Below are 24,727 nucleotides of genomic sequence, written 5' to 3'. Positions count from 1 at the left end.
AGCATTTGGATTTGGTATAGGCCAAAACAGATTCGATTTTGTTTGAAAGCAAAAAGCAGACATAGGTAAACAGCTATGGGACTAGAAATATAATTGCTAAATGTTTTAGGTTTCTGTTGTCCAAGTTACCCTGAATAAAGTAAAGTAAGTAGCTCACAATTAAGGCCAGTGAGTGTTTTAACACTTTAAAAGGTTTTTGATTAAATTAAAGGTTTCTAAAACAATTCTTATTTTCCAAAAACTAAAACTCCAAGGACATGCTTGGTAGCATTGCCAGCAAAACATGGAGTGGGATTATTCCTTTGCTCCAAATCATACTGAAACAGTAGTTAGTACAAGCAAAGAGGTGTGTTGGGCATGCAATGGTCAGTTGTGCCATGTGAAGCTTCAAAATAAAAAAATAAAAATTAAATTAAAATACAAACAAATCCATCTCAGGATCCCATGCAGCTTTCCCCCAGTTATGGTTCTATTAATCTAATTGCAAACACAGAGCACAGCCAAGGTGAGGTGAAAACAACGGGATTACAGGGGACGTATATGAATTACATATCACCAGAAGGAACAGACATTTTTTATGGTAACTGGTATAATCATTTAGAGAGGAAAAATTATCATACAGTGTTACACATTCCAATGGCACTTCCAAACTTTCCAGAAAGTATAAAAGTGAAAGAGAAGGACAAAGTGGTCAATCAAATATACTTATTTACAACAGCCTGACCATGTTGGCACATTACCAGTTTAATGTGTATAGGATCTCATCAGCCTTTACTGGCATCTGAGTTATGGCTCCACCCATCTGCCACAGTCAATAATAGGGGGGTCATTCTCGCTGCTAAATTTTTAGATATCTCAAATTATGTAGAAAGATGCAGGAGGAAAGATATTCCTTTATTTGCCTTCAGAGAAAAGTCCGTAAACGATTCAACTTACCGGTATTAACATAGAACTGAAATGTTAGCTTTGAGTAGACTGATGCTGTAAACAAAATCTGTGAATTTTAAAAAGCATAAGCAGCCAATCAGCACAGAGCAATAAACAGTCTGCTGGAAGCCATTTCAGTATTATAATAATTTCACTTTTTGTCTAGGCTTATTATGCCTATTTATACTGGGGCAATATAATGTGTCTACAGGCCAGGCAATGAGGATAAATAATACACCAACAGACGTTTCAGGTCTTCACAGACAGTAAAAGACAAGCTTGAGCACACACAGATAAAATGCATTTAAATGCCACTGAACACTTCCAATAGCTTATCACTAGTGTGTGCCTGGGTTCTGTCACAGTGTTTTCCGGGGAGCATTTTATTATGTTCCACATAACAGTTCCAGGGAAATTCTACTAAATGTTTTTACTCTCGAACACAAAATGTGCTTTACGGACATGCTGCATGCAGTGTCTTATGTTTTATATAGGCTGTGTAATAATTTGTTGGCAGATATCATTTGATAGAACATCACACATTTGTAAGAAACAAGGTTAGATAGAATGTTTTTTTAAATTCATGTGTTCACAATATTTAAAGTCCATTATTGAATTCCAGGAAAAAAATGAAAAAAATAAAATTATCAAAAAATGTCTTAATCGTATAACAAAACACCCGGTGTGCTCCTTTACCATTTGTCCAAAACTGACTCACCAGAAACTATGGCTGGTCAAATTAGAAACCAGCAGTAGCGCTCTATGCCATATATCTGGCAGATAAGACTCTCCACTCTGCAGCTCCTGATGTACCCCCTTGTCAATTTGTCTCCTGAGTTAATAATGCATAGGATTTTTTTAGGGGTAAGGAAAGAAGATCTCAATAGCGTGATATCCTTTAAAAATGCAAATTTATTACAACTTGTAAGAACACTCACATTTTTCAAGTGTGATCCCAAAACTAGGGAACAAAGGCATGGTTAAAATGTATGCCTATTGCCTCCAGCTGCAATATGAAAGCCAAGAGCCTGATCCCGACAAAGCACAATGGTGTTAGTGTCCTATCCCTGCCCTACTAGGACGACGCATGACAACACCACGCCATCTTTATATTGGGTCTTATCCAACCCATACTTTACAATGCATTAATCAATTTTCAAACCTTATACAAATGTAATGACAAAGAATTTCAACACATAATTCCAAATGTAAACATTGTAGCCAACGACTTCATTTCCTTTATTATGTGATGTACAATGTCTGCTGGATCTATATGGCATAAGGCTCACTGACCAACTTAAAGCCACGGGAACCCCATATTTATTCTAATTGAAGAGTGCAGTTAACCCCATGTGGATCAATGACCACTTCTTACTATATACTCACCTACTGATGCCAGTCTAAGTTTCATTATTTTAAAGGCAAAGCGTGTCTCAAATTAGAAACACCTTCTTTTCACTGCAGACCGAGACGGAAAACTAATTTTATCTATATACTGTTATAACTCCTCTGATATTTTCTGAACCAGTCTAGTTCCAATCAGAAATTGGTGAAAAAGCAATTCAGGTCAATATATCTATATTCAACCCAAATGGATGCAAAGTACCTATCTCAAACACTCAATGGGTTTCTCTCTTGGACACCTCCTTCACCTTATCCATCCCTCTCCAGTGTCCCATGGACATAATGTCTTTTTTCAACCTCACCTACTATGTAACTATGTAACTCTCTATCCCATAAAAGGTGAGCGACCTGGAGTTCTTGCTGTGTTTCATTTTAAAATGTTGATAAACACTATGCTTGTCAAAGCCTTTTTTAATATTATTAATATGCTCGCCAATTCTAATTTTTAACTTCCTTGTGGTCCTCCCTATGTATTGGTGCCATCATGGGTATTTCAACACATATGCAACGTGGGTTGAGTCACAAGTGATCAAGGATTTGCTATTGTATCTTCTTTTTTGTAGTGACAGAATCAAATTCACTCCTCCTATTTTCTTGTTTCATTAATTGTATGCTGATCATCAATTACATCTAAAGAACCCTTTTAAATCTGGAAACATTTTGACCTGTTGTGGGGGTCCAGTATGTTTTTAACAATCCTACTCCGTACAGATTTGTTTTTTCTATATATGAATCTCAGATGGGATGTAAGTATTTTAATTAACATTTTAACAACAATATCGGCCAGGATTTTTTAATAAGGCTTTCCATTTTTTTTAGATTTCACATTCAAGTCTGTAATTAAAGTACACCATATATCCGTTTTTCTTTTCAGTTTTATTATTCTTCTTAAATACGCCCGTATCTTTTTTTTTTATTTGATCTCTTTCACTAATCAAGAAAGATCTTGTATAACCCTTCTCTAAAAATCTTTCAATTAGTTTGAAAGTCTGATCAAAATAATCTGGGTCCAAAAGACAATTTCTCCTAATTCTAGTAAACTGACTACTAGGAGTATTATATATCCACCTGCGATGGTGGCAACTGTTTGTGGGGAACTATTTTGATCCATTTCTTTAAAGTGTCTCTTTGTGTCTATCTTTCCATTCAACTTAAACATTGTAAGATCTAAAAAGCTGATCTTTTTATTACTATATTCTCCAGTGAATATTAGGTTGCACCTGTTGTCATTTAATTCTTGTAAGAAAGCTTCCAAATTCCCTTCCATACAATCATAACATCGTCTATTTAGCACCTGTAGAGCGCCATCTCTGGCCATCTGTGATAAACTTCTTCCTCTTCCCTTTTTTGCCATAACTATATTAGCTACACTGGGGGCATATTTGGCTCCCATGGCAACTCCCTTACACTGTTTGTAGTATTGTCTGCCATACCAAAAGTAATTATTTGCCATGGAAAACTCTAGTAATTAAAAAATAAACGTAATTTGTTTCTTTTTGGAGGTCTGTTTTCCGGTATAATGCCTATTTCACTGCCTGTACTGCATTCTCCTGATCAATACATGTATACAATGCATTGACATCCACTGTTGCTAGTAAACAATCTACATTGAATTTCTTAGAATCTGTAAGTTAAATCAGTTCACCTCTATCTTTTAAATAATATTCATTTTTCGTCACTATCCCTTGAAGCAAACGATCAATGTATTCACTGACCCTGGACCAAAATGGACTCAGTGCCACAGACAATGGGTCTTCCTGGCGGTTTGATCTGGCTTTTTTGAACTTTAGGGAGATGGTATATGGTCGGGATCCGAAGGGCCTTAGGGACTAAATATTTGGCTTCCATTTTAGTGAGAATCCCCATCCTTTGTCTCTTTTGCAAGAATTTTTTAAGTACAATTTTCAGTTTCCGAGTGGGATTCCCAGGTAATTTTATATATGCATCTTTAGTAGCTAAAAGTCTCGCCATTTCCTCTTCATAGTCCTGTTTATTCAAAATAACTATGGCCCCTCCCTGATCTGCAGCTCTTACAATAATATATTTTCTCTTCTCCAATTCTTTTAATCCCTTATTTCTAGGTCTTTAAAAAGATGTATAATTATCAGTGGTCCTAACTGTTTTTATATATTTTTCAACCATAGTTTTAAAAACATCCAAAAATTCACTTCTCTGGTTCTTGGGGTTAAAGACAGTCGCATTCCTCAACCCAATGTGTTGACATTCCTCACGAACATATTTTTGTTCATTCAAACTATATTTAAAAAAAATTCTCACACATTTCTGCAAATCAATATAAGTGTCAAATGTATTTGAATTTATTCATGTTAACACAAGGTATAAAGTTTAAACCCAAGTCTAAAATCTCCAACTCCGCTTCTGTTAAAAACAACATTACTTAAATTAAAAACGCAGTCCCTAATTGTTTAATTTCCTATCTTCTCTCGTACCTCTTATCCTCCTTCTTCCTTCTCTTGGTGGCTCCTTGTCCTCTACTCTGTACCCCCCCTCCATCTCCTGGTACTGATCTCTGTAATCCTGTCATTGGTTCCAACTCCCCCTGTTTCCCAATAACCCCAACCCCCCCCCCCCCCCCCATTCTCAGAGACTAATTGAAAAGAGGGCACATCAGGAGCTGCAGAATTGAGAGTCTTAATCTGTTGGTTGGACATATAACTGCTGCTGCTGGTTTATAATTTGACCAGTCACAGTTTCTGGTGAGTCCATTTTGGACAAACCGTGAAGGAGCACACCGGATGTCTTGTTATACGATTAAGACATTTTTTTGATCCTTTGATTTTTCCTGGGATTGAATAATGGACTTTGATTATTGTGAACACATGAATTTTAGATGCATGCACTTTATTAATAAACAATATATATTTTTTTGCACAAAGCACTTTGTTACTGTGTTGGTGTTTTTAACAGCATTTGCACTTTAATTGTTTGATTCGCAGAATGAATAATTTATTTCATCAGAGTATGAATTATTATGTGCTATGACACAGGGTTTATCATTATATATGATTGTTGGATTTATTTTTCACATATGTATAATAAGGGAATAAGTGAATAGTAGTGGGTTCACTATCACCAGATTGTGGGATTATAAATTTGCGCTGCTTGTTTCTTTCTTCCTGCCATATCAACTGGTGATTCACTGGTACCGGGTGGCAGCAATCTCATTTTAATTCCTCAATCTTCCACTAATATCTGGGGTGCTAGTTTTTTTTTTTTTTTTTTTTTGATATAGGAACAAATTTAGATATATACGTTTGTTGCATGTAAAAATGCATGTAATTCTTTTTATAAGAAACATACTACTAAATTAAAATTGTGTTTTTAATCTTTGACCCCAGGCAGAGGGTCAGTTCAGGCTTGGAGATTGCTTTAAAAAAATTGCAAGTAGCCTCAGCAGTATAATATATTTAACATTGGTGCTAGCATTAATACCAAGTATTGTCCTGTTACTGGAGGATGTAAAAAGTCCCGAAACACACTGTGACAAACCCAAGCATTAAACACACTGGTGAAAAATGTTTAAAGGAAATGTAGAGGTTGCCAAAGCTGAAGTTTCCTCCTGATAATGCTAGTTCCATGGCTGTCATGCTCTTGCTTTACTACTTTGGGCCAATGACCTGTAACAGGTATGCAGAAATTAATACTTTGACTCAATCTGCACGCTTATTCCAGATCAATGACTCAAAGTACTGAATCCAATGGGTCAAATAACAGCCAGGCTACTAACCTTTTCATGAGGAAATGGTAGAAATCTTTTTCTCACATCAGATTTACTTTAAATTGTATGTAAAGGTAAAACATTTTTATCTATACTGGATGGAGTGTGGAAGGGTTCTTTTTTTATTGCAGTTTTTGTACCCACCAGACTGGGAAATCCATCCTATTATATAGCCTGGTGACCATGGTCATGAAGACAGAAAGTAAGGGGAGATTGACCCTCTTATTCTGTTCCATCTCTAAGACAGGAAGTCAAATGAACTCTTCCCTTCTTCATCCAAAACTAAAATTATTATTTTTTTGACTATTCATACACTTTAACTAGTTTAACTTTCCGGTCAGACAGGGTGTAAAAATCTGACCCAGCCTAAAAAAAAAAAAAAAAAAATCACATAGATGCAAGTGTGGCACCATAAGTATACTTCATAAAAAAAAAAAAATTATTAAATCATGTCAGTAGTGTTTTCTTCTAAAAATTAAAAAAAAAACTGCCAAACATATGACAACAATCACTTTACTCTCCATATAAAACTCTATACATGGCACATTAAAAACAAAAATGGTCTATGGATTGGAAACATTTAACTTACCATCCCTGGCTGTACAATTCAGCAAGATCAGTAACTATATACAGTTATTCAAAAATCTACTACAAATCTAGAAATTTAGGGTTGAAAGAAGTTTCATTAGGCACCATCACTGCAAAACTGCAGCTACAGCTAAACTGCAATTCCCCAAATAATATCCATCCTCTGCTGGCATTACTACATGTGCTTTTCACTGTTAATTCTTCAAATACAATGAAAGCATTGGCAGAGAAAGCAGATAGGGGCATAATATTCATAGAGAAACTTCAATAAAGTGGATTGTCATACTGAAGCTAGGGAGATGAACATTATATTGTGGTGATGGTGCCCATATCACTATCCAATCAATGTAAATAAATAGATTTAAACTTTTGAGGAATTGTGATTGATGAGCTTAAGAAGGCAATTTCTTGTATTATCTGATGAAAGTCATGTAAGCCAATTCCTGTACTTAACCATTAACCACAGGCTTGGGTAAAGTTTTATTTTTTATTTTTTAACATATTTCATAACAGTTTTTATACTTGCTGACATAAGCACTTTCCATGCTGTTCATTTTCCATCAAATACATTTGTGTCAGTGTAAGATTTAAGGAGTTCCTTGCATTCTTTAGAAAGCCATAAAACTATACTAAGCTTCAAAAGTACAAAAGATGCTGACAGCGTCATTGGTTTTTTCAGGATTATCTTCCAGAATGTTTTCCAATAGAATATGCTGAAGAGGAGCAACAGGGCAATAGTGAAGGCTCGGTTCACACAGGGGCGACTTGTCCAGGTGACTTCGCCGCCTGACAAGTCGCGCTCCGTTCTGTACTATGGAACCGTTCTAATAGGAGCGACTCAAGTCGCTCCGACTTAGAAAAAAGGTTCCTGTACTACTTTTGGGGCAACTTCAGGCGACTTGCATTGACTTCTATACAGAAGTCGTTTTGCAAGTCGCCGCTGAAGTCGTGTGCAGGTCGCGTCTGAGTGGCACTGCAAGTCGTGCCGCCCCTGTGTGAACAGAGTCTTAGTGTGGAGGCTCACTTCTGAAGGCAAACCAGATGTACTGGTGATGTACAAAGTGAAATAACTAATAGTAACCAATCAGCTTTTAGGTTATTTTAAAAGTGTACTATAACAACAGGTAGCCGATTTCTGTTTAATCCAGCCCCAAAGACTGCTAGATCTATTATTTTTGTCTAAGCGAATACATACTAATCACTAATAATCCTTATGATTAATTACCAATTAATTGAATTGCATTTATTCTATGCACTTTAACTGCTCTCTATAATACAGTATTGTTTGTGAGCTCCATGACACAGTTGCTGTTCCAAAAGCTTCTGAAAAAAAAAATATATGACAGGTTACTTTTTCTAAAAAGGATTCATTTTCAGCAGTACTGCCTGCAGCCTCTGGGAATACAAGCTGCCATGCTCTGAGGCCCATTTTACACCACTTTGTTAGTGTAACACATGGGAATACTGTATGTATGACGTGTGAATATAAACATTACTGTGTGCTGCTGTTCATTTTGAATGGCACCTTAATACTAAATTCAGCTGTCAAGATCTTTGAACTTTACCTACTTTCACCTCTTGCTCCTTTTTGTATTTAATGGAAAAATACTAGTATACATTAGAAATTGGAAATTCCCTTGCACTGATGGGAGAGATACACCTAAAACAATACAAAGTGCAATAGTGATTTATAAAAATAGTAATCATGGCAAGTTTCAGTAATGATTCTAACTGATTTCTGAGGCTCAATCCACTTTGCACTAGGCACTTGATTAGGTCTACCTGAGTGTATGATCATTTTCTCAGATTTTTATAAGGTCAAGAGTACTCACAGTGAATTCCCCCGTCACAGCATCAAAGCCGACATGAATAGTGTGCTCAAAATCTGAAGGAAGGGAGATCTCCGGACGTTCCTTTTCTTTCTTCTTGTTGGCTGGGGTCAAAGTTACACAAAGTTAGTTAAAGTTGCACTATTACTATGCTTACATATCGATCACTTGGCTTTTTTTGAATATAGAGTTCTTGATCTTTGAAGAAAATTCTTAAGTGCAGTGATCCATAGCAATCAACCAGTATACATTTTGTACCATTCTTACTTCAGTAAAGCGAATCTTGATTGGTCACTATAAATTATAGTACTTTAGATCTAGCATTTAACGTAGAAGTATAAGCAAAACTTTTTTCTTAAATTTAGATAGAGCAAGGGAGGGTTATAACCCATCAGATTTTTCTTCATCTGTGTCTCATTGAGATTTCCCTTCACTTCCTGTCCAATAGCCAAACAGGAAATGAGCGGATATCCCTGCAAATTAAGGGACTTCCTTGGGGACCCCCAGGTCACCAGAACTAGTGTCCCCATTGGATGATTTTCTCTCTATTACTTTTCTGGGAGACAACACAAAATTCAGAATTTTCTTTTACTTTCAAGGATTATGGTAAACAAGTCAAATCGAGAGCGTGAATCTCCTTGGGGGGAACAGACAGCAATTAAAAAAAAAAAACGAATCATTATCCTAATCGCTCTCCAATTTAAAAACAAACAAAAAGTTTTGCCTTTAGTTATACTTTAAGAATAGAAAATTTAATGAAATAAGGTTATTACTAAAAGGCAAATAGACTTTGAGCATTGGAAGTGCTGTTTCAGAAACTTTGCCCAGAGCTTAATAAATGTGGCGAGCTTCACTTTGTAAAGAGTATCCAATCAGGTGCTTGGAAGAAAAACATCATTTTTGTTTGCACGGCATTGGGTGATGGAAATCAGCAGAGCTTCACCACATTTCTTAAACTCTGGGGAAAAGGAGTGTGACTGCACTTTCAAAGTGTACAGTCTATTTGTCTTTAGTACATAAACCCCATTGCGTTGTTCAATCTTGCATTAAAGGCCTTAGTAAATGTTTGCCTGTGAAAGGTTTCTAAAAAGCACAAAGGTAGGGGCAGCAGCAAATTAAATGAGGCTTAATGCACACATTAAATGTAGGCCCTGTCACATCCCTGACATGAAATCCAGTGACAGCTCTAATAGTTTACAGTCAGACCAAACCTCATTCTGTCCTCCAGACACAGATTCAGATCTAGAGACAAGTCTAGACACCAGAACCATGTCCAGGCAGTACAGCGCACCACTGTCTCCAGAAATCAAAGCTTTTCATCGAGCTCAACTAATACCAGTACTCTTGAAAAAGTCTACTCTACCAGTCAAAACTATCATTGGGGTTGATTTACTACAATTGGAGAGTGCAAAATCTGGAGCAGCTGTGTATGGTACCCAATCAGCTTCTAACTGCAGCTTTCTCAATCAAGACAAAATTAAGACAAAAAACAAAAAAAACTGGAAGCTAATTGATTTCTACTTAGAGCTGCACCAGATTTTGCACTCTCTGCACTCTTCATTAACTTTTAGTTAATGAACTCATTCAATGGCCAGGAGGTCCAAACCCAAAGAAAGTCTGGGGAAAAAAAAAATCCCATTTTTATATGACACTATTAAAAAGGCTGTCAGATATAAACTAGTTGCAGCGAGCAGGCTGTGGTTTTAGTTTATCAATACTTTTAATGCAATCAGTTATTTTTTTTTTTCATAAGTACATCCCAAACTACAAAAAGCAGTATCAGGGAAAGTGTGAAGAGGACATATGACAGAAGAAAGATACTACAAATGGCATGAATGTACATGCCAAATACCCCTCTCCTCCCTCAAGGTCCCTGGGCCCAATTTGCTTATCTATATGCTCTAAACCAACAGAGCATTTCAGCATAGAGAGTGGGAGGAGATTGGAGAATTCCTATTCCACGTTCACTTTAAGGCTGGGTTCACACTGCTGCGGGGGGAGATCCGGATGTGATTCGCACCGCAAATCACATCCGATCTCCGTAGCGATGCGAGTTGGCTGAATTCGCATCGCTCCCGCAGCAAACTCGCACAGGACCCTTTTTTTGGTCCGCAACAGAATCGGATCGCGTGGGGGTTCACACCATGCGATCCGATTCCTGTGCGAGTCGGCAGATCGCACTGCGATATGCGGACGGATCTGGGGGTGTCATTAACATATCATTGACACTCCCAGCCGTCCGCATAGGGCAGTGTGAACTGCCGGCGGGAGGTGTGCGATGCGGGAAAACGCAGCGGATTTGCGGCGTTCCCGCATCGCAGCGGTGTGAACCCGGCCTAAGGGTGAAAGAACCAGAAAGTGCTTAGCTTCTTCAAAGAATACCGTACCATCACATAGGATGATAGAGGGTTAGGTGTAATTCTAAAGTGATTTTCAATGTGTGACCTATTTATAATTTTTAGTAATGCTATTTCGCAGGCACAAGCAATTTTTGGGCTGATGTTTTTGGTACTTATTAACTTGACAGTCCTTGGCTCCATCCCCAGCCATCTGAATGGACAAAGAACAACAGTCCTTTGATTGTTTGTTTTTTTGTCATAGGTCCCCCTTTTCCTCATTGTTGGCCCAGTTTTGCATTTATATCTGGGCCTGGAGACAGATTTCAATGAAGCTTTTGTACACATCGATCGTTGAGTCTTTTTGCAGTGAATTAAAAACGGGTGACCCTGATTAGGTTGTTTGGTGGGGAATATCTAGGCCCTGAACCAGAGGGTTGATATGTGAGTAGTCCAGTGTTGTTATTGTATACTGTTTAACATAAAATATAAATAATTGTCTTCAGTGTATTTATTTGATATTTTGTGTTTTCAGAAGGTGGCTTCCCTGAAGAAGAAATTGTATGCATTATTTGAAACGCGTCGGAAAAGCCGCTCTTTGTTGCTGTATATTCTGTACATCGCACTGTATAAACTGCTTGTACAGCTAAACAACTATATTTGGTTATTGATTTTATATATTTTTTGTATTAATATATATATATATATATATATATATATATATATATATATATATATATATATATATATATATATATATACACACACACACACACACACACATACATACACACACACACATATATACACACAATTTTTTTTACTTTTTTTGATATTGCCTTTAAAATCCTAACTATTTTGAGGTATTGAATTAATGTAAGAACAACAGTCCTGTCCTTTTCTCCTGAGAAATTTTGGAGAGGGGTTAGCAAAGGGTTGATACCAAGTTAAAGTCAGGTGCTTACATTAATGTGTATGAGATCCTGCTAGCCAATGCAGCAGCAGAAACCCAGCTAACCAAAAACAGAGTCGCATACCTGTAACTTGGCGGATGCATAAAGTAAAGCTGAATAATGTATAGTGGGGAAAATAATTATTAGTTTGTCCACTTACAAAGAAATTAAATCTATCATTTTAATCATAGGTGTATATTAAATGATAGAGACTGAATACCAATCAAAAATCCAGAATAAACATGATACAAACGATACAAACAATTGAGTTGAGGTTCAGTGAGTAAAATAATTATTTGATCCCCAAGCAAAACATGACTTAGTACTTGGTGGGGAAAGCCTTGCAGGCAAGCATAGAGTTATGACATTTCTCGTAGTTGGTGACCAGGTTTGCACAGATCTCAGGAGGGATTTTGGTCCACTCTTCTTTACAGATCTTCTCTAAATCCTTAAGGTTTCTTGGCTGCCGCTTGGCAACTCAATTTTTCAGCTCCCTCCATAAATTTTCTATAGGATTAAGGTCTGGAGATTGGCTAGGCCACTCCATGACCTTAATGTGCTTCTTCTTGAGCCACTCCTTTGTTGCCTTTGCGGTATGTTTTGGGTCATTCTCATGCTGGAAGACCCATATTCAGTGTTCAGACTGAGGGAAGAAGGTTCTTATCCAAGATTTTACAACACATGACTACATCCATTGGCCCCTCAATGTGGCAAAAGTCAGTTAGTACCTTTAGCAGAGAAACCGCCCCAAAGCATAATGTTTTCACCTCCGTGCTTGACTGTAGGGATGGTGTTCTTAGCATCATAGTTAGCACTTTTCTTCCTAACACACCGAGTTGAGTTAATGCCAAAGAGCTTAATTTTGGTCTCATCTGACCACACCACTTTCTACAAATCATTCTCTGAATCGTTTAGATGTTAAATGGCAAACTTCAGACGGGCCTGTACATGTGCCTTCTTGAAGAGGGGGACCTTGCAGGCTCTGCAGGATTTCAATCCATGGCAGCGTATGTTACCAACAGTTTGTTTGGTGACTGTGTTCCCAACTGCCTTGAGATCATTCACAGGCTCCTCCTGTGTAGTTCTGGGCTGATCCCTCACTTTTCTCATGATCATCTTTACCCCATAAGGCGAAAGCTTGCATGGCACTGCAGATCGAGGGCAATTGATGGTTATTTTGTATTTCTTCCATTTGCAAATAATCGCTCAAACAGTTGTCTCCTTCTCACCAAGATTCTTGCCGATGGTCTTGCAGCCCATTCCAGCCTTGTGCAGGTCTACAGTGTTGTCCCCGATGACCTTAGACAGCTCTTTGGTCTTGGCCGTGATGGTGGGTTTAAATGGAAGAAGAATTCTGTGAACAGGTGTCTTTTATAAACATAACCAACACCTTCTTAAATTGATAGGACTAATCTGTGTAACACATGAGCACATACTGTAACCAGTCTGTGGGAGCCAGAATTGTTGTTGGTTGGTAGGGGATCAAATACTTATTTTACTAATTGAACGGCAACTCAATTTGTAAAATTTGTATCATGTATTTTTTTTTTGTTCTGTCTCTATCAACACGTCTATGATAAAAATTATAGACCCTTCATTTCTTTGTAAGTGGGCAAATGTACAAAATCTGCAGGGGATCAAATAATTATTTTCCCCACTGTATATGTAATATAAAATATTTACCTGGCTGGAAATAAAAATAAATAAAAAAACTTAACTGGAACATTAAAAAGTGTATTAGAAAAAATGCATTCAATTCTAAAAGAAGCTCACATATACAACCTTCAAAGTTAATTTTTGTGGTTGTTGCAGCTTTAAGGACAGCTCTAAATCTTGGGAACACTGACTTCATCACCCTGTTCCCCAGTGATCCGTAAATAACCCCCAGTGTGGTTGGAAAGACAATTCCAAGTATAATTCCTCTGGGTTTCCGCACAGTCCCTTGGCACGTGCAGGCAGACTGAAATATAAGCTTTTCTAATGAAAAGCAGCCCAGTAACGTTACACTTAATGGCAGGTACCCCAAATTGCTAAAACATGTGGGTATGATTTACAAGATAACAAGTAACACTAAGAATACTGTGTTTCATTGCTTAGTCTGGAACGATCAATGTTGAAGGCATTTCCTCTCTCAGAGTCTGTTCCACATCATGGTAATTAAAGGTGCAGTCCCAGCCATTCAATTCAAAAGAGATTTAAGACTTTCCCTTTTCATTCTATCTGTGTGCTTCATTTCTTCAATTCTCCTGAACATTATTTACCTTACTTTTCTGACCTCATAGGTTTTTCAGAATATACTACACATTGTTTTTGCCTAGTTAGAATGGGAATATCAGCATTTCATGTAAAAGGGCTTTATATTTAATAAAATTAACATTGGTAAAGTGGATGAAGGTGTGTGTGCACGAACAAAATTGCGAATATATAACAATCTAATATATATTGGAGAGAGAGAGAGTGTTAGAGTGTGTATGTATTATATATATATATATATATATATATATATATATATATATATATATATATATATGAAGGCCAGTATGGTGGCCTGAATTTATGGGAGGAGCCCGGGGGGTATTTAACCAGCCCACTCGCCTGTGGTCTTTGTCGGTTTCCTGTGCGCAATACCCACCCTCCCATCCCCTTTTTTAGGGCATTTCTCAAAACATTTCTCTTCAATGAAGGAGTTAAGGGTGTCCTAGGGGGTGATTCTAACTGCCAGGGGATGGGCTTCAAGTAACATGACAGCAATCACTGCTCCTGATGACAGGGAGCAGTGATCTCTGTCATGACACAAGCCAGAACAGGGAAATGCCTTGTTTACATAGGCACTTCCCCATTCTGAGGCTCTGTGACACGATCGCCGGGAGACTGGCGGACAGAGTCCACCGGTCCTGTGGGTGCGGTCACGCTGTACACAATGGGCTCACACCTCCGGAGGCGTGAGCATGCCTGCTATCCCCACCTTTTAGAGGGGACGTACAGGTACGCCCATTTGCCCACTGCTGCCATTGTGCCGATGTGTATCGGTTTGCAACAGTTGGCAAGTGGTTAAAGAACCCTTTACTTAGAGGGAAAAAAAAGGGAGCTGCTATTGCTGACTTCCTTCAGAAAATGCGAGTTGCCTTGCTGATGTTCTGGCTTTAGTTATTTCTTAGTCACTGTCTTGACTTTACTTGCATCCCCTTTTCAACTCTGTGACTCACAAATGACTGAAGCCAGGGCCAGCCAAACCGGCTTCCATGCAGAAGAATTAGGTGGAACATTTTCTGCACTTACACAGATTTACTTCCTATAAAAGCGACTGTAGAAGTGCAGAAGATGGGTGAAGCCTCTGAAGTGAAGCTTTACTCATTTTTACCTGTGACTGCTGTGGATTTTTTCTTGGTAGCGTAGTATCTTTGATTCCCAAAATGTACAACTTGCCAAGTCATATAATAAATGCACCTTAAAAATTAAACCTAATTTGTACTCCAAGGTATGTCAAGTACATTGACCACCACTGCCTCCTGTACTCTGTTATCATAAGAGATGCTCCTGTTGGTTGCATCACTTACAAATTTCAAGTCTTTTAGGCCTTGTTTACACATGCAGGGCAAAGGCAGCAGACAGGGGTGTACACATGCCACATGTGACACTTTGCTTTGTGTCCAAGGCAAAATTGATCCCCCAAATTGCAATCAGCAAGCGGTACCGCTATTGAGGTGGTGACATATTACTTTCTCTGCTGGTCAAACGCCTCTTTAAAGCGATCCAACCATGGATGACTTTTCAGAGGGGACAGACATGATGTTGTACTGAGAAGGTACGAAGGATTCTCTTGTGTGTCCTTCGTTGGCGCTCCAAGCTCTTCCTCTTCTGCATGTGCCACCATAGGAAGCCGTTTTCTATGATGGCACACATGTGGGCTTGCTCCATTGACATAAGAATGAGCAGTTGAGCCATGCTGTTTCCACTCCCCCAACTGCTGCCTTAACATACAGAAGCCACGATGCTTTGCATTGCAATGTGGCAAAAATGACCGTTGCATTCAGTAGGCAGTACCACCCATTAAATGAGAACCATTCATCATCTCATGATGCACTGGTGTGGGGTTCAAGGGGTTAAAACAAGCGTTCTATCGCCTCCTCAAACACCTGTCAAATTCCCTCTGAAGAGAGATCCAATGCAGACCACTCTTCAGAGGGCACCACATGTGCAAGCGAGGACCCAGTCCTAAATGTTATTGCTAATTTTAAAAATACGTATGGCTCCTGAAAAGTTTATGATGATGCCTAAACTGCAGGGAGTAGTGTGATTGAACTATTACATTTCTTTTGTAACTTTAGCCTGATGAGGTAACTGCTAGCAAAGTAAAGCGCTCATCAATAAGTGATAAAAATTGCCTGTGTAGCTTAGCCCTGCATATAATCTGTGCAAAATTCACCATAGACCTTTACAGAAACCTCACAGTTTGCTTCTTAGGATAGCAGGTGCAGGAGTCACAATTACACAAATCTGTCACATGACTTTTTGCTAAAAATGAGAGGCAGACTGATTTTCAATAAATATACAGGCATTTCTGTTCCCAATTTGCCTAATGCCCCTCGATTTGTCATTGTGCCCAACTTAAACCACAGGATCCTCCCATCACGTAGACTACTAGAAGGCAATTTCATCCAATAAGTGAATAACATCAAAAGAACATGGCCAACGGGACACAATGCCTTGTTTACTGTCATACACTGATACTTTACTTTTATCCCCTCCTCCTGGGAAGATGGAGCGCAGCCTGGCTTTCTTGTTCTTCTCTTCGGGTGCCATGGGTAGTGGTTTTGAGCAGTGATTTAATGCTGAAGAATCACGGTTATTACTGTTCATTCTAAGAGGGGGGGCTGGAGGTTTCTCTTCAATATCCACACTATCGGACATCTTCAGCAGTCCTCACAGCCTTCTGTCAAAGAAAAAGAAACAAAGAGGATTTAGTTTACAGCTAACATAATGCTAAACATACATAAAATATGACAGTTCATTTTACATACATCAAAATGTTTTGCTACATTATGTCCTTTGAGAAAAGCAACTGGCTTACTTTAATCCCCGCTCCCCAGCAGCATACCCTTCTCCCCAGCAGCATACCCTTCTCCCCAGCAGCATACCCTTGCCTTTTTTTTTTGCTCCCCCCTTTGCTTCATTCAGCTCCAGGAGCCAAGGCTATAGAAAAGCATGTCACCTGGGAAATACAAAGGAGCATGCACCGTGGACGCACCTTGTGGATTTTGCATGTTGAGATGGCACAGACAAATCAGCACTATCACATGGGGAGCCCATAGTCCTGTGGAAGCTACTACTACAGGGCTACATGGCAGTGAAAGGAAGGTGGATCTATGCTGCTAGAGAGGGCTGTGTTAAAGTGGACCTGCTCCTTTGACTTGCATATTCACTTTAAAGTCTGTTATAAGAGACCATCGCTTCCCTCCATACCCTGAAAAAAAAACAAATTGCCTGTCTATTAGGCCGACACACTGACTTCACTATACTTCAGTCAGAAATCCTAATAACTGCATACTTGTTCTGGGACAATGGCCTAAAATACTGAAGCAAGAAGGTCTGTATGACATCCAGGCAACTAACATTTTCAGGAAAAGGGGTCAGCAATGGCAGCCACATTATTTGTTTTATGTCCGTTTCTTTTTTTTTTTTTTTATTAATACTAATGTCGTCGGGTTTTCAGCACTAGAGCAACTTTCTCATACTTAAAACTCTCAATACATGATATATTTTCTGAAAGCAGAGGTCCTGTAGAACTAGAGAATAGTTGCACTTTTTTTATGTCACACAACTGTTTATTAACCACTTCAGCCCCGGACCATTTTGCTAGCCAAAGACCAGACCACTAGTTGCGATTCTGCACTGTGTCGCTTTAAATGACAATTGCGCGGTCGTGCGACGTGGCTTCCAAACAAAATTGACGTCCTTTTTTTCCCCACAAATAGAGCTTTCTTTTGGTGGTATTTGATCACCCCTGTGGTTTTTATTTTTTGCGCTATAAACAAAAATAGAGCGACAATTTTTGTTATAATAAATATCCCCCAAAGATATATAAAAAAACATTTTTTTCCCTCAGTTTAGGCCGATACGTATTCTTCTACATATTTTTGGTAAAAAAAATAAATAAAAAAAAAAAAAAAAAAAAAAAATCGCAATAAGCGATTATTGATTGGTTTGCGCAAAAGTTATAGCGTTTACAAAATAGGGGATAGTTTTATGGCATTTTTATTAATATTTTTTTTTTTTACTAGTAATGTCGGCGATCAGCGATTTTTATTGTGACTGCGACATTATGGCGGACGCATCGGACATTTTTGACACATTTTTGGGACCATTGTCATTTATACAGCAATCACTGCTATATAAATGCAGTGATTCCTGTCTAAATGACACTGGCAGTGAAGGGGTTAACCAGTGGGTGGCAGTGTAGGGATTAAGTGTTCCTAGGGGTGTTGGGGGCTGGGCTTTCATTTAGTGAACACTGATCTCTGCTCCAATCACATGGAGCAGAGAACAGCGTCACTAGTTGCTAGGCAGAACGGGGAGATGCTGTTTACAATGGCAGCTCTCTGTTCAGCCACCCCGCGAGACGATCACGGGTATGCCCGCAGCGATAGAGTCCGCGGACTCACGGGGGTCCCGACCGGCACTCTCGCGATGACAGGGTGGCAAATTTAAAGGGACGTACAGGTACGCCCATTTGCCTGCCCGTGCCATTCTGCCGACGTACATCGGCGTGCGCCGGTCGGGAACCGGTTAAATGCATATTTTTAGGAAAAATATAGTGAAATTAATTTAAATGCAAACACACACACACAATATAATGACCAATTTTTGCTAAAATATAACCGATGAGGTTGCGTGGATTAAAGAGACATATCAAGTTTTAAAGCGCCCGATATTGTGAAGCACTACAGTATCCAAAAATCTTCATAGGTGATGCTTTAAAAGCCTTTACAGCTCCAGTTTAGAGATAGCTGTAAACTTTGGTGTTATTGCTCTCATGCCGCCGTCGTGGCGATACCTCACATGTGTATGTAAACTGCGCTTGCAGCACACATCTAATAGACTCCAATTTCTCCCTTTGCCCTCCAAAGCATCTAACGGAGCAGAGATTTGCTTGTGTTACATGCTTCCCTGGCTGTATCTGCTGGTGAATGATGGTTCTGAAACCAAAAGTGACAAAATCATTATCACTTACAGTTTTTTTTCTGGCAGGGAGATCTGTCTCCTCCCAATGGTCATTTTGAAGACCTCCGATGTGGTCCAGGAGGGGAAGAGCCCAGGAAGCACATGAAGGGGAAGGAGAGGGGATCCCGTCAGGAGATTGGGGGAGGCAGCTCCAGATTGTATCACCCGCACTGTGAAAGTGATTTCTGGATCATGGGCAAAAGCTGATGGTTGATACAGCAGCAGCTTGTGCTTAATCCTTCGCTCTTTGGATGTACAACATATGTAGTACATCTAAGCCCTTGTACACACGGTCGGAGAATCCGTCGGAATGTGTCCTATCGGACTGTGTCGTCAGATAATCAGACTGTGTGTGGTATGCATCGGACTGATTCTGTCCGAATCTCCGTCGGACCCAATTTTCCAACATGTTGGAAATATTTCCCGACCAACTGGGCCGATCGGACATACTCCGATCATGTGTAGAGAATTTTGATCGGACCAAGTGCCACGCATGCTCAGATCAAATTCCTACATCAAAGCTATTGGCTACTAGCCTGAACGTAGTCCCATCGTAACGAAATTACGTCATCACGTTCTGAATGATCGGATTTTTTGACAACTTAGTCCGACCGTGTGTATGCAACAGTTTCGGACAAGATCCGACGGACAAAATCTGACGGATTTGGTTGTAGAAATCTCCGGCCGTGTGTACAAGGGCTAAAAGTCCCAAACTAGTTAAAAAAGGGATGAATGAGAATAGCCCTTATTTTCATAAATATATGATATTTGCTAAATGTTTTATCAATGTATGGTAATATTTTAAAAAATTCAGTGTAGTTATGTGTACATGGAGTAGCCATATTTGTTTATTACTTTTTAAACCTGATCTTATCTTGTTTGCAGTGCTACACAATGGTTGCCCTTTACTGCAGCAGGGACCGGCCAAGATTTGAACCATGTATGGGTAGGCTAAATATACCAAAGTTGATCAACTTGGGTATAACCAGCCTGTTGGCTTTTATATGCAATTATTGCTAGAGGCGGGAGAACACAATGGCTCCACGTGAGGAATTCCCCGATCAACACTAACTGCAGGAAAAACAATTGTTCTGTCTATGGCCGGCTTTACATTACAAATCTATGGTTTGGCTGACTTCAAAAACAATGCATCCCCCGTGTGGCTGATTTCTTATCTCAACAGCTGTTAAATGGGAGTAATTACTGGTTGAAAGCTTCCTCTATTGGCCATTATATAAATCAATACATTTAATACAATGCAATGCAATAAAACATGTGGTAAAGCAAAGCTGCTGACTTTTAAAATAATGACACTTGCCCCCCCAAGCGCGCCCGCGATGTCGGCACCCAAAGCCGATCTCTTGATCATCTCTCGGGTGCTTCCCACTTGGGTATGGGAATCAGGAAGTGGAGCCTTGTGGCTTCATTTCCCGGTTCCCTACTGCGCATGCGCGTGTCGCGCTGCGCAATAAGGATGATCCCCGCTGTCTTTGGGATCCGTGTGTTTCCCAGAAGACAGCGGGGGACCTTCGGAAAGGGGCGTAATCTACGCCCCTTTCCGCAGATAGCTATGCCGGAAGTGGGTGCAGATACCTGTACTGTACAGGTATCTGCACCCCCCTCCCCCCTGAAAGGTGCCAATTGTGGCGCCGGAGGGGGGGAGGGTTCCAATGAGCGGAAGTTCCACTTTAGGGTGGACCTCCGCTTTAAGGCACATCAAAAATGAATTTAGGGTAAACAATGCAATATAAAGAGCACCTCAAAATATGCACTAATTGGATTACCAATACTTGCAAGGATAACATGGATTAACACTGGATCTCTAAAACCCATCTACACGGCATCAAGGACACTGAAAGAACAAGAACCGGCCAAACAGGAGAATGTCAGGACATACTAAGTGAATGATTTATTATAGCCAGAGGAAAAAAGTTAAATCAAAATGAAAGGTAAAACCTGCCTGATTGCTAATGACAGCGATTTCAGCATTTTTCTCATTTTCTTTTCCCCAATTTTAATCAGTCAGCCCCTAAATGAGGACAAACATATTTTTACATCTCATATCAGCGACAAGCATTTTAGTCATTCTTAATATATATCCTTAAAACACTTCTTGAGATTTAAAAATACTTTAAAAACTCAACATAAAATGAAAACACCCAGCTCTGCTGTATTTGTTGTATAAGCCCCTGTACACACGGTCGGAGATTTCGACAACCAAATCCGTCGGATTTTCTCTGTCGGATTTTGTCCATCGGATCTTGTCCGAAACTGCTGCATACACACGGTCGGACTAAGTTGGCGAAAAATCCGATCTTTCAGAACGTGATGACGTAATTTCGTTACGATGGGACTACATTCAGGCTAGTAGCCAATAGCTTTGATGTAGGAATTTGATCTGAGCATGCGTGGCACTTTGTCCGATCAAAATTCTCTACACATGATCGGAGTATGTCCAATCGAACCAGTTGGTCGGGAAATATTTCCAACAAGTTGAAAAATTGGGTCCGACGGATATTCGGACGGAAATCAGTCCAATGCATACCACACACAGTCGGATTAACCGACAACACGGTCCGATAGGACACATTCCGACGCATTCTCCGATCGTGTGTACAAGGCTTAACAAATTTGATTTTCATTCAATTGCTCTGTAGATTATTCGTAAAGACATTTAGGTCACATTACTGTGACATACAGAAAAGGGTTGCAGGATATCAACAGAGAGCTTGTGGACCTAAAGTGAACCTGTCAAGAAAGCACTATGGGAACTGCCACTGATAACTTGATTTTGTAGGTGCAAAGTCTCAGGCTTCCATTCGAAGCCACATTCTACCACTCAGCGAGTTTGGACCTAGAACAAGTACAAGGATAATGCCAGCAGTACAGATGTCCGATATGCACATGCTTGTTCCAAGTCAGTAACTCATCAAGTGGTAAGCAAAGCACAAGGATTACACACATACACCATTACCGTAAAACAGCTTATGTGAGGGGGAAGTGGTTATTTTGAGCACACATTTATAAGACCCCTTTCACACTGAGCCACCCCAGGCGTCAGCTGTAAAGCGGCGCTATTTTTAGTGTCGCTTTACCGTCGTTTTAGTGGTGCTATTCGGCCGCTAGCCGGGGGTTTTTACCCCCGGCTAGCGGCCCGAAAAGGGGTTAAATCCAGCATGGCGGCTCTGCCCCATCGTTTTCAATGGACAGGAGCGGCAGAGGAGCAGTGTATTGACCGCTCCTACACCATTGCAAAGAAGCTGCTGGCCGGACTTTTTGCAATGCCCTGCCAGAGCAGCACCCCAGTGTGAAAGCACTCGGGCTTTCACACTGGGTTTGCAGCTGAGGCTTTTTTCAGGCGCTATGCAGGCACTATTTTTAGCGCTGTAGCGCCTGAAAAACGCCTCCATTGTGAAAGGGGTCTTAATGTCTTTTTGGTTTATGTTGGTGCATGCCTCTTTCATGCATATAACGTCTCTTCTCTCACAGTCATTAGACAGCAGGCAACATAGGCTAAAGGCACAGAGATGACTGAAGCGGCTCTGTGCCTTGCGAGCAAGGTCACATGGTACAAATGTAAATGGTACTACTTTTTACATTTGCAAGCCCGTTCCTCCCACAAAGAAAGAAGAAAACTGAAGATTTAAAGAATAAACCCATTTATTAAATCCTTCAGACTTCGGCAGAGGAAGGCTGCGATGCAAGGTGTATGTTTAGGGAGGTTTAAAGTACCACCGAAAACCAATGTTGTGAGCTTGTTTTGGGGTAGTTTTAAAGTGCCACTGACCACCAATGATGGAGGATTCAAATACCACTGAACACCAACAACTGTGGAATTGTTTTGGGTTTATCCATTACATACAGTGTAATTTCAGTGCAAAGCAATTTCAGTCACCGGGGAACTTTCTTCTACTAATAAACAGAAGACTTGCACTTGGCTTCAATGGATGACCTTTAAAGGATAACCACTTTAATAACTTATTAAAATTGTAAACTGCGCTAAAATGTATCGTGAGTTATTAGGGGAATGCAGAAAACATACTATGACATATAAGCATAGTCCTGAACATGGTAACAATCACATGTTGTGCCAACCCCAACATAAAAACTGAAAAACGTCATAGATATTAATATAGTGATAAGCAGTTCAATGTGAAAAAAATTTCAGTTGAAAGAAAAAAAAAGTGCAAGGAGATCCAAGATATAGACAATATCCCTCGTGGTGATGATTGGCTGAAAATGGTGCTTTAAAAGAAAATGGCACAAACTCCTCCAACAAAAAGCTTCCAGAGAGGCTTACCAGATAACCATGACCCCCTTATGATGGGAGGTCAAACAGCTCATCAGCCCCAAGGGCCATGTTGGTCTTTAAGCCTGGATCCTCTGTGTATTGAGACGGTGTCACTAGTCATAAAGCAACTCTGGAAATTAAATCCTTGAGTGGACTCAAAGTAAAGTTTTCCTGTTTGAATCTGTGCAGGGAAGCTGGATTAGGATTCCTGGCCAGCAGATAAAAAAAAAAAAAATCCTAATCCAGCAACCAGCTTCCCTGCACTGAACAGGAAAGCCTGACTTTCTTAGGGGATATTGTCCATTTCTTGGATCACCTTGCACTTCACATTGGACTTATGAACTGCTTATCACTATATTACGATTCATGATGTTTTTAAATTGATGTTGGGGTCAACGCAACATGTGATTGTTACCATAACCACCTCAACAACAGTATGTTCAGAAAATACAAAAAATAAAAAAAAACGGTGGCATAAGATCACATTGGAAGTGTCTACTTTCCAAAAATGGGTACTTTTGGAGGTGTTTGTACTTTTTCATCCATTACATAATTTTATAACAGAAACAAAGGACATTTTTAGCCTTTAGCTTATGTTGTAAAAAAATAAAATAACGCAGTGGTTATCAACTACCACCAAAAAATGAAATGGTCTCAAAATATAAAATATTCATTTTGCTAGTGTTACATGAAGGAGTAATTATCAAACGATCACAGTGCTGAAACCTGAAATGAAGGGTGGAAGATGATAATGAAGGGTGGAAGATGATAATGAAGGGTGGAACGTGCTGGTAGTAAAGTGGTTAAGGCACAAAGGAGCTGCATTTCATTTTAACCCAACTATAGGATGTGCCCCACTGTGTTTGTTGAGAAGTTTATTCTTGAAGCGTTTGGCTATAAAAGTTTTTAATACAATATAGGAGTAAATGAGTATTCCTTTCAAATTCCTAAATAGTAACATAAGAAGAGTAACACTAAAATAATGTCCTGGCTCTGTTCACAGTGCAGACAGTAAACCTCTGGGACTCAGCTCTTGGCCCAAACTGTAAAGGCTCTTCCTACTCCTGTGACATCATCACATTTGAATTCATACTTTGTAATGCAGTACATGTGACAGTCTATAAAAGCAAATCATGCCTAGCTCAATAACTTACTATCAAAACCTCACACAAATAATTAAAAACACAAAATGTATGTTTTATACTCACTGTGGAACTTAAAGAAGAGGGCCGGTTAAAAAAAAAAAAAAAAAAATTTAAAGTCAGCAGCTGCAAACACTGTAGCTGCTGACTTAATAAGCCGACTTACCTGTCCAGGGCACCCACAATGTCGGCCGCCCGAGGCCGACCCGTCTCTCGGCTCTCGGGTCCCGCGCCGCCATTCGATCTAAGGGAAACAGGCAGTGGAGCCTTGCAGCTTCACTGCCCGTTTCCTACTGC

General features: G+C 39.6%; 1 protein-coding gene across 4 annotated transcripts in view; it reads right to left on the bottom strand.

Moving 5' to 3' along the window:
• PAK3 (p21 (RAC1) activated kinase 3) overlaps positions 1 to 24,727 on the bottom strand; it is a 310,761-nt gene that overhangs the window by 68,952 nt on the left and 217,082 nt on the right. For all 4 annotated transcript variants that reach the window (XM_077480375.1, XM_077480287.1, XM_077480463.1 and 1 more), the window contains 2 exons: positions 16,513 to 16,709; positions 8,491 to 8,591 (listed from right to left, as the gene is read on the bottom strand). In XM_077480375.1, coding sequence (XP_077336501.1) covers positions 8,491 to 8,591; positions 16,513 to 16,687 — 276 coding nt within the window. In that variant the 5' untranslated portion in view covers positions 16,688 to 16,709. The remainder of the gene's footprint in view (positions 1 to 8,490; positions 8,592 to 16,512; positions 16,710 to 24,727) is intronic.

The sequence above is a fragment of the Lithobates pipiens genome, unplaced genomic scaffold (assembly GCF_037356315.1).
Source record: "Lithobates pipiens isolate NorthernLeopardFrog02 unplaced genomic scaffold, aLitPip1_a1.2 Scaffold_1, whole genome shotgun sequence".
NCBI lineage: Eukaryota > Metazoa > Chordata > Amphibia > Anura > Ranidae > Lithobates > Lithobates pipiens.
The sequence above is the reverse complement of the archived record's forward strand: the minus strand, read 5'-3'. Positions and strand labels throughout refer to the sequence as shown.